We start from the raw sequence: 14,287 nt of genomic DNA on the forward strand, positions 1-14,287 counted from the left end.
AGGGTTAAATTAAACATTAAGATTTTACCTTTTTTTTTTAAATAGACAATTTAAAAACAACACCTTGCATTGGACAGCGCTGCTACATCATAAGGAAAATGTTAGACCTTTGTCTTATTCCACCAACCTCTTATTTCCACTCCCTACTCTTCCTTTTGACTTTGTCATTCCTCTATTGTTTACTTCCACATTTACATGTAACAGCTTTCTTTTTTTTTTTGGTACCAGGGATTGAACTCTGGTCCTTGGTGCTTGCGAGGCAGGCGGCAGAACCACTGAGCTAAATCCCCGGCCCAGCAGCTTTTAATTATAGCATTTATTGTGTGCCAAGTATGGTGTATACTGTGCATTTATTAGTCATTTCTCAGAACAGTCATTTTGGAGATGAGTCTCAAAAAAGGATAAGTAACCCAGTTACAGATGAAGTGACAGGTTTTTTTGGGGGTGTGGGTACCAGGGATCGAACTCGGGACCTTGTGCTTTCGAGGCAGGTGGTGGAACCACTGAGCTAAATGCCCGGCCCTATTCTGTATGTTTTAAAATTATGTTGAACTATATTTGTGTAATTTGCTTTTTCTCTCAACATTATGAGTTATCCATGTACTTCTGTTTCTTTTAACTAATTTTCACATCAGCTGTGTCTAATCTGCTGTTAAACCCATTTACTATGTTGTTCAGTTTCAGTTGTTTTTTTTTAAGTCTACAGTTTCAATATGATACTTTTCTGTTTCCATTGTTCTGATAAACTTTTTGTCATTAAATGATTGAATATATAAAGCACAGTTAATTTAAAGTCTGTCTGAAAATTCCAGTATGTAGATTGGTGCATCTGTTACGGCTTGTATCTAGATCTCCCCCCAAAGCCTCATGCACTCATAGGTGGGGCTTTTCAGAGCTGGGTGGATCTAGAGTATGATACTGGTATTAAGATTGTGATGCTGGGATTAAGGGTGCCTCACCTTGGGTGCAGGTGGCACCACCCAAAGGGTGGGTAGCCTGGAAGGAATATAAAAGGACAGAAAGAAGGCCAACTGCTGCTGTGGCTTCTGCTTGTTGCTGCTACTGCTACCTCCTGCTTTTTGCCTGCCCTGCCCCGCCGTGGACTGTCTCCTCTGCCATGTTCCTCTGTCACTGCACCCTGCCTTGGAGCCAGCCAATTATGGACTGAACCCTCTACAAACTGAGCTGAAATAACCTTTCCTCCTTTAACTTTGGGGGTTGGGTATTTTGTCTCAGCAAAGAGAAAAGTAAGACAATCTGTTTCTATTGTGTCTTTTTTTCCTCTGTTATCAATCATTGGGCCCAGTTTACCTAGTGTTGTGTCTACTTAGCTTTGATATAATTCTGAATATTGTCTGTGAAAGGTTATAGGGATAATTTGTGGCTCTGGCTCAGTAGACTATAAATTGCCCATAGACCAAATCTAGCCTACCACCTTTTCTTGTATGTGTGTGGTCTGGCTTAAAAATAATGCGAAGAACAGTATTTGGCAACACATGAAACTTAAAACCTAAGTGTCTATAAAAAGTTTTTATTGGAATATTGTCACAGTTGTTCACATTTTACTTTTGTTGTGCTTCACTAGTATATTTGAGTAGCGATAGAATCCAGTGACCACAAGCCTAGTTATTTATATTGTGCTTTGTTTTGTTTTTTGAGACAGTGTACCTCTAGACAGTGCAGGCTGGCCTTGAACTCACTATGCAGCCCAGGCTGACCTTGAACTCAGGGTGATCCTCCTATCCTCTTGCCTCAGCCTCCAGAGTGCTGGGATTACAGGTGTGCACCACCATGCCTAGCCAAGCCTAGTTATTTATAAACTATTGTCAATCCCTGCTCTACCTAGAAAACTGTAATTTTCACCAGAAAGGGTTTAATACTGGTAGGCCCTTCAGGTGTCAGGAAAATCACATTGATTCTTTCAGTATTCAGTTGATTCACAGTTTTAAGTTTGTGAGGACTGGTCAATTTCTGGCTCATGTCCACTTAGTGCTTCAAAGTAAAAATCTGGAGTATTTACCCAGGCTCCTATTCCTTGCCAGGCCCAGTACTTTAGTATTCACTGATCCTCTACAACTTTCCTTCTGAGATTATAGCTCCTCAGATTCTTGCTGTTTCAGTGCTTAATGCCTTTATACATACCATTTGTGTGTATTTCCCAGCTTTTTGAGTTCTGGTAGCTTGGTTTGCAAGAAACTACATGGACATTGTTAGAAGTTTAAGGCAATCACATCTCCAGATTCTCCAGTGGCTTTCCATCTCATTTCGGACCAATCAAGTCCTTAGGGTTTGTTGCTAGGACTTGCATGATCTGAATGATACATGAATGCGAGTAAAAACATGGGTCTGATAAAGCACTGGTTTATTTTGCTACTGGTGTACTAGCAAAAAAGTGTAGGACTTAACATTCCAAAGAAATATACCCATGCTTGTGAGACTCACATGTAGACATTTTTTCTATTTTCATTATTTTTAGATTGAAATATCCTTATAAAAAAACATACAATTTTTGTGTTTACTTCAGAGACTTTTGAAAACAGATTCCTGTGTACCAATAACTGAGCTGAGAGAGAACATTTCTATCAAAGTTCTCTCCTTCCCTCTTCTAGTTAATCTGCCTGCCACAGATGTAACCATTATTCTGATTTCTAGCCCCATGTTAATCATACTAACTTAAATTTTTTAAATTGTAAATTGTATCAGTGCTATTCTGGTCACAGCACTGCCTTGAGTCTTTGGATGATATTAATGTATTTTCATCATTCAAATCTGGATCCCAGATTCTTGATTTTTTGACTTAAAGGTCAAGTCTACTTGTTAATCTACTGTCAACTTCATAGGCTCTTTGATGAATAGAACCTGTATTAACCCAAATGGCCACACAAGACTAGATACTACAAGTAACCTAGTCTTTTGGAATACTATTATTGAACTGTGCTAAACTACTTAAAAATTAACTCCTAGAATCCAAACAGGTATTTCCAGAGCAAGTCACATCTATTATTTCAATCCTCAGTAGCCTTTGAAAATGATCAGCTGGGGGAAGGGGAGGACATTATTTTCAATTTATAGATGAGAAAAAGATTGAACAAGTAAGTGGCTTATATAGAATCACCTTACCATTAACCATTGGTGTCAGGACTAGATTTCTCTTATGTTCATTCCATTGTCCTAGGCTGCATGTACACAAAGAACTTGCATTCCAAAATTTAATTTCCTTGTTTCTTCTCTGAAAATTCATAGGTTACCCATTCCTTCCATCCTCCAGCATAAAGTTTAGCAATGAAAATGTACATCAAATAGTGTTACAAACATTTTCTCTTGTTTTATAACAGAAAGTTGATAGGAACTTTAGAGATAATGCAATTACCATATTATTTAAATTCTAAGCCTATTTAATAGATTGTGATGCTTTTAAGTAAGATGAAAAGTAATACACTCTTAGTTTCATTATCCTGTCTTTATTAACAGTAGTTATAAGGCAGCTGTTGTGGTGGTGGTGGTGGTGGTATGTTTGTGTGTGGTGCTGGGAAATGAGCCCCAGGCTTTGTGCACACTTAACACATGCTCTACCACTGAGCTATATTCCCAGCCCTAAGAAATTCTTAAGTACATCAAGAAAAATGTCATTAAGTGAATGTATGTGAAACATTTCAGTACACACTCTTCAATCCATTTTTTCTTCTATGTACCTATTAAAGCCCAGAGATCTTGCTGTGTCCAGAGCTGCCTGCTTCTTACTCCTGCTAAACAGGAAAACACTAGACTATCTGACTTGGATGGCTTTACTTCATGGTACTTCTCTTTGAAGTCTCTTGAGTCCATCTGTAGAGCTTCACTTACTTCATGCACTGAAATGAAATGTTAAGAATTTTAATTAAATTTTGGATACAATAAGTTATTGGACATTTTTTTCAGCTTAAGATATATGTCACATGGTATATTGATAGATCCAGGAATCTTTCCATATTCAAGAATTTCCCATTTCTCTCTAACATCAATTAGCATAATATTTTTGGAACTCAACAGGTTTTTAAGTTCTTTATAAGTGACATCCTTAGAAACAGTACAAAAATTATGGCAGGTTCCCTTTATTGACTTCAAATCTAGTGGGGGAAAAAAACCAATTTCAGCTAGGTATGGGCATGTACCTGAAATCCCAGCCCTCTGGCAGCCGAGGCCAAAGAATCACAAATTCAAGCCCAGCCTGGACAACTTAGTGAGACCCTGTCTCAAAATAAGCAATATAAAGGGCTGGGGATGTAACTGCTCAGCATGAATGTGCTGGGTTCAATACTCAGTACCACACACCCACAATAATAATAATAAAATAGTTTCAGCCCCATTCTTCATCCTCTAGGGAGTGGAATTGGAGAATGAGGTAATAGCCAGTCATGCTTACACGATAAAGCTGCCATAAGAAACCCCTCAACTACGAGTTCTGAGAGCTTCTGGGTTGGTTAATACATCCATGTGCGGGGAGGATGGTGCATCGCAATGCCACAGGGACAGAGCCTCCTGAGCTCAGCCCTCCAGACCTTACCATGTACTTCTCCCTCTGGTTAGCTACCTGTGTCCTTTGTCATTCCCTTTAACCACTTAACAGTTTACCCAGAGGGTCACTTGGGCAGCGAGTTTGTGGATGTACTGACTGTCCCAGGTGTCACTTGGGCAGGTGTCATTTCAACAAGTTGATTCTTGCATTAAATAAATTTGATAAAATTGTCATTTTTGTATTTCCTGTTTTATTATCTTATAAAAGTGAACAAAATTAGCCAATTTTTGGTCATCCTGTATTTAAATAATTGGACTGGTACATGGTTAAACTGATAAAGCTGTTTCCCTAAATTCTGTTAGCCATTCTAGCAAATTATTGAACCTGAGGAAGGGGTCATAGAAACCTTTGTTTTACAGCCAGTTGATCAGAACTATGAGAAGTGCGGACTTTCGACTTGTGTCTGAAGAAGAGACTGTCTTGCTGGACAGGCCTTAAGCTGTGATGTCAATTCCTCTTAGTACAGTAGTTCAAAGTTAAATTGTAGAACACTCAGTTGGTATCCACAGAGAACTTCTTGGTGTAGAAAACCCACACCTTTGGTGTCAGAAGTGTTTCTAGAAGGAATGGAGAAATAGCTCCATGGTAGAATGCTTGCCTAGCATAAATGAGGCCCCAAGTTCAATCCTCAGCACTGGGGGGAAAAAACGTTGTGAGTACAATACAGAAAAAATTTTCAACTTATAATCATACCCTGACTCTGAAAGAAAGATCCAAGCTAAAAAAAAAAAAAAAAGGAAAGATCCAAGCTGTCCTTTTGCCACCATGCTTAATGGCTGACCTGCTAGCTCCATATTCTACTCTCTGGAAGCCCTTTAATTAGCAAGAGTTTGTATATATTAAGCATTTGGTAACACTTGTGGAAATAGTTTGTTAATCTTATTCTAATCCATTGCAATGTTAATAAATTTTAATTTCATTTCCCCTTTCAAGCAAAGATAGTAAATCATAGATGTGGAGAACTTACATTTTAAATTACATTTGTAAGTACTAAATGGTAATGTTTCTTTCTTTTTTTTTTTTTTTTTTTTTTTGGTACCAGAAATCAAACTCGGGTCCTTGCACTTGGCAAGGCGGGCGGCAGAACCACTAAGCTAAATCCCCGGCCCTGTTTCTTTCTCTCTTAAATAACTGGTAACATAATATAATACTAGATAACAACTCATAAGAGAAATCCATAGTCCAAACTGATAATAAGGATATATCTGAATAAAGGATGCTCTTCCTTATATCAGAATCCTACTTGATAAACGCAGAAGAAATGATGGAAACAAAATCATGGGCAGACACTCCAGTAAGAATTGTTGCTCTGATAGGTCTAGATTTGATGGGTAAAACTGATGAGAAATGGGATATTTCCCCTTGACATGTTTATTAATTACAAAGGTAGAAAATTGAGACACCATTTAAACCAATTCAAAAACTTCACTGTTGGGCCGGGGATTTAGCTCAGTGGTTGAGCCGCCTGCCTCACAAGCGCAACATCCCGAATTCGATCCCCGGTACCAAAAAAACAAAACAAAACAAAAACTTCACTGTTAATAAGATGTTGATAGGGGCCAGGGATTTAGCTCAGTGGTTTTGCCGCCTACTGCACAAGCACAAGGACCCGAGTTCGATCCCCGGTACCAAAAAAAATAATAATAAAAGATGTTGACAATATGTAGTTTCTTGAGTTCCTGATACAATGCACTGAGAACACACCACTTCTTGGTATCCTCGCCCAAAATGCATCCCCTAATCAGAATTTAATAAGAAAACCTCAGAACAAATCCAACATACAAAAAATAAATAAATAAGCTCAGGTATGGTGGCACATGCTGATATAGGAGACTGAGGCAGGAAGATTGTAGCAAGTTCAAGGCCAGCCTGGGCTACACAGCAGGACCCTGTCTCAAAATACCAAAAACAAAACAAAACAAAACAAAAATACCAAATAACCAGTACTCTTAAAAACTATCAACATCATGAAAGATAAAAACTGGAACTGTAAGGCTAGAGCAGACTAAGAAGACGCGATAATAATGCAATGTAGGATCCTAGGTTTGGTCTGAGGCTATAGAAAGACCTATTAATGTGAAAATTGGTGAAGTTTAATGTGGAGGATTTAATAGTATTATATAAATAATAATTTCCTGATCATGATGGTATTAAGTACAATGTGTACGTGAGGAGAAACTGAGTGAGATTAAAGGAAACTGTTTTGCATTTGTAACTCTTCCAGAGGTCTAAAATTATTTAAACAAAGAAAATTAAAAGATTTTGAAAGAAGCCAAAGAAGTTGTTAATATTCATATTTTGCAACAAAAAGACTACTACAAAAAGGTAAATAATGATATATCAGGGGTGGGAATAGGAGGCAATGCCTCAAATTTTGTTTAAAGTATTACATATAAAGTGAAATTGAGGGAGGGAAGGAGAGAGGGAGGGAGGGAGGGGAAAAAAAGGTCCATTGCCAGTCAAAGTTCTTTGCAACCCATTTTGGGGGTGCTAGGAGGCCTCAGGGTCCAAAGATCTTCTGGTTGTGGCCAACTGCCAAGGAGAGGAGGAAACTGAGGCATGAAGTTTCACACAGATAAGTAACTTTTTGCAGATCTGGTAGCTAAAAAGCAGCAAAGCTGGGGTTTGGATCCAAGATTCCTATGAAGGAATGATAAATGTTTGAAGTGAGATATGTTAATTACCCTAAATGGATCATTACACAATGTTTGCAGGTATCAAAATGAGGCATTCTACCCCATAAATATGTACAATTATTTGTCAATTTAAATAAATTGAAAGAAAAAAACACACTCCTAAATCAGGTTTCTGTTTGTTTTTGTGTTGAGATATGCTTAGTAACTAAGAGTACCAGAGACAACCTTATGAGAATGACCTCATGTTATTTATCTTAAAATATTATATATACAGTGTTTCTCAGAAGAACCAAAGCTACTTTTAAAGATTGGACATTTATAGCATTTTGGCATCTTCCAAAAGAAAACTGATCTTTGTTCTTGTGATAAAGAGATTTAGTATTTTGGAAAAGAAGGGAAGAGGAAAAGGAGGAAGAGGAGAAAAAAAGGAGATCCACGGCGTATCTAATATGAGAATTCTGTGCCTGTGAACAGTAATATCAAATTAATGGGGAAGAGATAGTTTATTCAACAAATAATATAGAGCAGCTACTTAGGAGAAAACTTTAAGCAAGTAAAATGACCTCATTTCTTATGCTTAAATTCCAAATTCAAATCTAAAAGCTAACATGTTAAAAGTGCTAATAGTGCTTTCAATAGTGGATAAGTGGATAATTTAAACCCTGGAAAGGAAGGCCATCCTAAAAATGACACAAAAAGCAGAAGGTATAAAGGTTTGTTCTCACAAAAATGCTAAATTTATATGCAGAAAATGTATGACAACAATTTGAAGACAGTTGGCAGTCAGAAAATATTTGTAACCTAGAAAAGACAAATGATTAGCATTAATTAAATAGAAAGAACTCAAATAACTAGGAAAAGAACAAAAATCCCAGTAGAAAAACAGTGAAAATATATGAAGAGGGAATTGATATGAGAAATACAAATGAGAAATACAACTGATGCGAGAAATACAATAAAATGAGAAAAGTTGCCCAATTTCACTGAATTAAGAAAACACAGGAGTTCAACAAAACTTTGTATCCAGCTTGTAATCCAGTCTCGTAATAGCAAATTTTTTTTTTTTTGGTACCAGGTATCAAATTTGGGATCTTGCGCTTGCGAGGCAGGCGGCAGCACCACTGAGCTAAATCACCAGCCCCTGGAAATAGCAAATATTAATAAGGGGCTGAGGAGATGAGGACTCTCAGAACAGTGTATAATTTTACAAACTTTTAAAGAGAAATTCAGCGGTAACACTTTAAGTATGCATATCTTTTTTGCCTCATGATTTTACTTTTAGAACTCTATCCTATAGGAATAACAGTATGAATGAATGCAGATGGAGATATGTATAAATATGTTCATTAGCAGCACTCTTAAAGTATTTTTTTTTAAACTACAAATAAGCTAAAAATTCACCAGTAAAGGAATGGCTACATTACAAGTGGTAAATTTATACAATGGAATATTAATTAAGTTGTCCAAAGCACAGTATTAAATGGAAAAAAAAACTATGAAAAATGATAAACCTAACATTCTCAACTCTCTCAGTTCACAGTGCCCTGAATGTTTTAGTTATTTATTTTCAGTCCTCATAGGCTGAAATGCCTGCAATTCCATTTATTAGGTCTAATAGTTAAGAAAAGTCAAAAGCAAAGTATAAGAAAAATATCTGTAGAAACTAGACATTTGTGTTTTCCTTTGTCACTCTCACTAATAGCAAAGTGATGAGAAAATGCACACAGTTATAACAGTTTAAAGATACAGGATTCCAGCAATTCCATTACTAAGTATATACAAAAACAGTTGAAAACGGGCTCAAGGGCTGGGGATTTAGCTCAGTGGTACTGGCACCAGCCTAGCAAGTGCAAAGTGCTGAGTTCCATTCCCAGAGCTGGGGAAAAAAGAAAAGAAAATGGGCTCAAACAGGTATTTGGACACTAACGTGCCTAGCATTATACGCAATAACCAAAAGTGGAAATAACCACTTTTGTTCACCAAAAGTGGGTGGATAGGGCCAGGGATTTAGCTCAGTGGTGCCGCTCCCTGCCTTTAAAATGCAAGGTCCAGAGTTCCCAGCACTCGGGCGGGTGAGGCAGGAGGATTGCTGTGAGTTTGAGGCCAGCCTGGGATACAAAGTGAGTTCAGGGCCAGCCTGAACTACAAAGGGAGACCCTGCCTCAAAAAAACCAAAAAAAAAAAAAAAGGGCGGATGCACAAAATGTGGTATATAGATACATCTGGTTCTTTTTTTTGGTACCGGGGATTGAACTCAGGACCTTGTGCTTGCAAGGCAGGTGGGAGAACCACTGAGCTAAATCCCTGGCTGTGGTGTATAGATACAATGAAATATTAAAGCAGGAGTGAAGTTCAAGACACATGCCACAATATGGACAAAACTTGAAGACATTACTCTAAATAAGACAGACATAAAAAGGACAAATATTATATGATTTCATTTACATGAAATACCTAGAATAGATGCATTCAGAGGCAGGTTAGAAGTTTCCAGGAGTTGGAGGGAGGGATGAGGAGTTAATGCTTAATGGCTATAAGGGTTTCTGTATGAGGTGATAAAAAATTTGTAGTAGAAAGTGGTGATGGTTGCACAACACTGAAAGTGCAATTAATGCAACTGCATTCAACACTAAAAAATGGTTAAAATAGCAAATTTTACATTATGTATATTTTAACAGAATAACGTAAAAATAAAAATACATGTTTTCTCATTTCTTTTAGATTTTGAAAATTTGGTTCATGTTTGTCTACAAAATTAGAACTTAAAACACCTGGAATCAAACTATTTCAGAGTGAGCAGCCTATTTCTCAATGTTAGTAACTGGAAAACTACAGTGATGTCATAAATAATGCCTATTTCTCAATGTTAGTAACTGGAAAACTACAGTGATGTCATAAATAATGTTAAACTCACTTCTGGCATGTACCCATTAGAAAACATAATCATAGTGAGTAACTTGTGAAACTGTATCAAAGACAGTTATGTTTCTCTTGTTGAGTCATCAAACTGACATTTAACTGTCTATAATTCAGCAGTACTTGGGAGGTGGGGGGAAGGAGGAAATAATCAATGAAGACTGGATTTCCTGCCTTTCCACTTAATGAGCAAGAGCTGAAGCAACCATATTCCCTTGATGAGTGTCAGCACCTCCAAACCTCTTATCGTATGCATCTCCATTCCATGCTATTGAATTATTTAAATATATATATACATATATATATATATATCAATACATCCTCTACTTTTAAATCAATGACTTGATCTGATGCACAAGCAAAGAAACACTGCTCTATTCCTATACAGCGGAAAAACTGGCTATTTGGAATTTGCTGAGAGATAATGTACGGTACTCTTAAGGAATATTTAAAGAGTCATACTGACTGAACCTGGTTTTTACCTTGTGGCCTAACCTTGGAATAATCTGTAATTTTGTTGCTTTCACACTGGTAAATCTAACTTCACCTGGATACTTCCCACAACATACATTATAGGATACAGCCCAGGCTCTTTAATTATTCCTAAAATGCCCTTCAGTGAGGTACTGTGAGGTTTAAATAGTTAATGTATGTACAGTACAATCAATAATTATCTATTTCTACTTTTCCTTCGTGGTTTACACACACTGACCCTTCTGAAGGGAATATTTTTCCCTGGTTTCTATATGGAACATGTCTATGCTCTTTTAAGATCCAGTTAAAAGTTAGTTGTCACCTCTCCTTTAATAATACTGCCTCTAGTACCTATTCTATTAAAATACTTGTTCATATACACAATGATGATTACTGTAGAACTGTTTATAACAGCAAAAACCTGGAAACCAAGACGTTCACCAGTGAGAGGTTAAATAAACTGTAGTCTGTGGAACACATGTGCAGTCAGAAAGCTTCTGAATACCTGAGACAAAGTAACAAAAAAGTATCCACAGGTCACATTTACATGTACAGTAGCTCTGCATGCTGTGTGCTATTAATGTAAATATTCATATAAGTGTTTAGAAAAATGTGTGCCAAATCATATCTCTGGAGAGGAGAGTGGATGGGAAGATGTATAAAGGGGGATTTATAGTGTGCTTCTGTGTTTTAATGAGAATATGAAATAGTCATAGTATTAAAATATTCGTGTAATATTCGCATAACTTCTAAAATGAAAAATTAAACGTTTTCTAACATTTTCTCCAACTCAGGCAGAGTCGGTTTTCCTCTCGTTGCAGTCTTGCTCCACTGGGCTGTGTGTAGTGCTTGTTTACTTGTGTCTTCCTTTTTTTTTTTTTTTTTTTTGCGGTACCAGGGATCAAACTTGGAACCTTGCGCTTGTGAGGCAGACAGCGGCACCACTGAGCTAAATCCCTGGCCCTACTTGTGTCTTCTCCCCCAGAAATAGAAGTTCTGAGCTTCAGGGGCTGGGTCCCCAGCAGGAGGCCTGGCAGATGCCCAATAGATGATTGCTGAATAAAGGGAAAAGGAGACAACACTTTGTATAGAAAAGCTCATCAAAAACCACAGCGAATGTTAAGCAGGAGCGGGAGGCAGCGTTCTGCCGGGCGCTGCAGCTGCGTGCACAGATAAATTGTGCTGCAAAAGGAGAGGCAAAAGGGAGCGCAGGCGGCTCCGAGCTGTAAGCTCAACCCCTCCAGGAACCACTTCGCTCCTCTGACTTCTGCTTCCGCATCTGTAAAATTCATAGCTCTAACGATGTAATTCTGGGTGGCTGTTCGGGTCTCCAAGCAATGAGCAGTGCTCTCCCCTGGGTAGCAAGAATAACCTGCAAGGCCAGGATAGTCATTTTGCCTCTCCCCGGCAGCCACGGCCCATGGTGCCAGCTCCTCGGAGTCGCAAACTGATCTTCACTCTCAAACAAGCGCCTTCACCAACTGCCTATGCCCTCCCACAAGAGCACCCTCTTCCCCGGTGGACCACGCGCCCTGCGGTCCCCTGACAACTCCACCCTCGAACAGCCGGGATCTGCAGGAACAAGACGGGCAAGTGGGTGCCGCGAACCCTGACGCCAAGAGTCATGGGCCTCAGTTTCACCTGGAAATGTAAAGCGACCAGCCCCATCAACGTCACCCCTCCCCTGGAATTCGAGATTAGGCGCCGTCCCTTCATCCCAGATCAAGCTCACCGCAGAGCGCAGGTTCCAGAGACGCCAGCAAGACCCTGAGCGCACACTGGGGCAGCAGCCCGAGCAACGTCACCGCCAGCTCCGCCCACCCTCCTGCTGATCGCTTCCTTCCCACCTTCCCCTTCCCCCTCCCTTCCCCCCTCCTCAGCGCGCGCCGCCCGCCAAGCGCCAAGCGCTGACCTAAACGTACTAGATCTTTGCAAAAGGGAAGTGGACCAAGAGATGTAAGGAAGGGGAGGGCAGGGAGCAGAAGGGGATGGAAAAGAATTAAGATGTGTTATGTGAATGTACCAAATTCCCACTATTAATGTAATCATGCACTACAAAAAAACTGTTACGCTTCCTTTTCTTTTTGGGATAGTGTTTAAAAGTGGAAAATAGAAAAATTTAAAGTAAATAAGCTTCAATCTATAACATGATTTTTGTACATTGGATACTGGATGAGTTCAAAGCTTTTTTTTGTTGTTGTAGCAGTACTAGGAATTGAACCCAGGGCTTTCGCACTGAACTACGTTTTCAGCCCCTAATTTATTTATTATTTATTTAAATAATAATTATTTAAAAGTAAAATTTTAAAATTTGTTTATTAGTACATGTTTGCAGTACATGCATTTTAAATCATCTTGAGTGGGTACAGATACATGACACAGCTTGTTTATTTTTTAAATCCTCCCTCTCCCCTCCCTCCTCTAATTTCCCTATCCCCCTTTTCATTCTTGTTGATATTGTTAGTCTTAGTTTATGTTTATGCATATAAAGTCCACAATCATTGAGGTTATTAGGATTTTGTACATGGCGTATCTTCACTCTACCTATTTCCCTATCCCCTCCACCTTGCCCCTTGCCCTTGGTCCCCTGAACCCCTTCCTATCTGCAAGAGATCGATCCCCTTGTCTTTTTCTTTCCTTTATTTTCCTCTAGTTTGTACTTTGCCTTACTCAAATGAGAGATACCACGTATTCAAGGTACAAGGGGACCAGGAAGAGCCTGCCTCTAGTGGACAGGCTCAACAATTTCCATTGTTGACACTCATTAGCAAGAAAGTAGCACGGGGTAGGGGTAGTGTACTTTTCATGGCGCAGCAAGGTCAGTAAACAGGTCCTTCCCTATACCTGGATGCCTGTTCTTTGTATTGTCTTCAGCAGATATCATCTTGCCCTGGGAGCACTGTATTTGTGGATTTTCTATGCACAGCCAGGAAACCTGTGGTTTTCCATTAACTTCTCTGTTCCTGAAGCAAGTTACATCAGCCTCGGACCCTACAGGGGCCCAAGTCACGTAGCCTGGTCCCAAACACAGTACCATGCTGTTTTTATCACTATTGCTTTGTAGTATAGCTTGAACTCAGGTATTGCTATGCTTCCTGATTTGCTCTTGTTGCCCAAAATTGTTTTTGCTATTCTGGGTCTCTTCTGGTTTTATATGAATTTTAGGATTCTTTTTTCTAAATCTGTAAATTATGCTGTTGGTATTTTTATTGGGACTGCATTGAGTCTGTATATAAGTTTTGGGAGGATGGCCATTTTGAGAAAATTGATTCTGCCTATCCAGGAGCAGGGGACATCTTTCCATTTTCTGCCATCCTCTTCAATCTCCTGTTTTAGAGTACTTTTCTTTGTAGTGGTCTTTCATTTCTTGGTTAGGTTAATTCCTAGATATTTCATTTTTATTGAAACTACTGTGAATGGTATTAATTTCATAATTTCTGTCTCAACCTGTTTATTGTTGGTGGACATAAACGCTAATAATTTTTTTGTGTTAATGTGGCATCCTGATACATTGCTGAAGTTCATTATTAATTCTAAGAGTTTTTGGTGGAGTTCTTTGGGTCTTCTGTGTAGAGGATCATGTCATCTGCAAATAATGATAATTTGAGTTCTTCCTCTTCTATATGTGTTCCTTTTGTTTCTTTCTCATGCCAAATTGCTCTTGCTGTTTCAAGTGTTTCAAGTACTATATTGAATAGAAGAGGTG

General features: G+C 38.6%; 1 protein-coding gene across 1 annotated transcript; it reads right to left on the reverse strand.

The window, feature by feature from the left end:
* Positions 1–2,341: 2,341 nt before the first annotated feature.
* Positions 2,342–4,185, reverse strand: LOC101698705 (thiosulfate sulfurtransferase like domain containing 3; the record flags this gene model as incomplete). The annotated part of the gene is given in 4 exon segments (XM_087187887.1): positions 2,342–3,281; positions 3,692–3,729; positions 3,732–3,851; positions 3,936–4,185. Coding segments are annotated over 4 exon segments (480 nt in total), but the record flags the coding sequence as incomplete, so codon positions are not given.
* Positions 4,186–14,287: the final 10,102 nt, after the last annotated feature.

The sequence above is a fragment of the Heterocephalus glaber genome, unplaced genomic scaffold (assembly GCF_053883595.1).
Source record: "Heterocephalus glaber isolate CG9 unplaced genomic scaffold, H.glaber_assembly_v1.0 deba00001523, whole genome shotgun sequence".
Lineage (NCBI taxonomy): Eukaryota > Metazoa > Chordata > Mammalia > Rodentia > Bathyergidae > Heterocephalus > Heterocephalus glaber.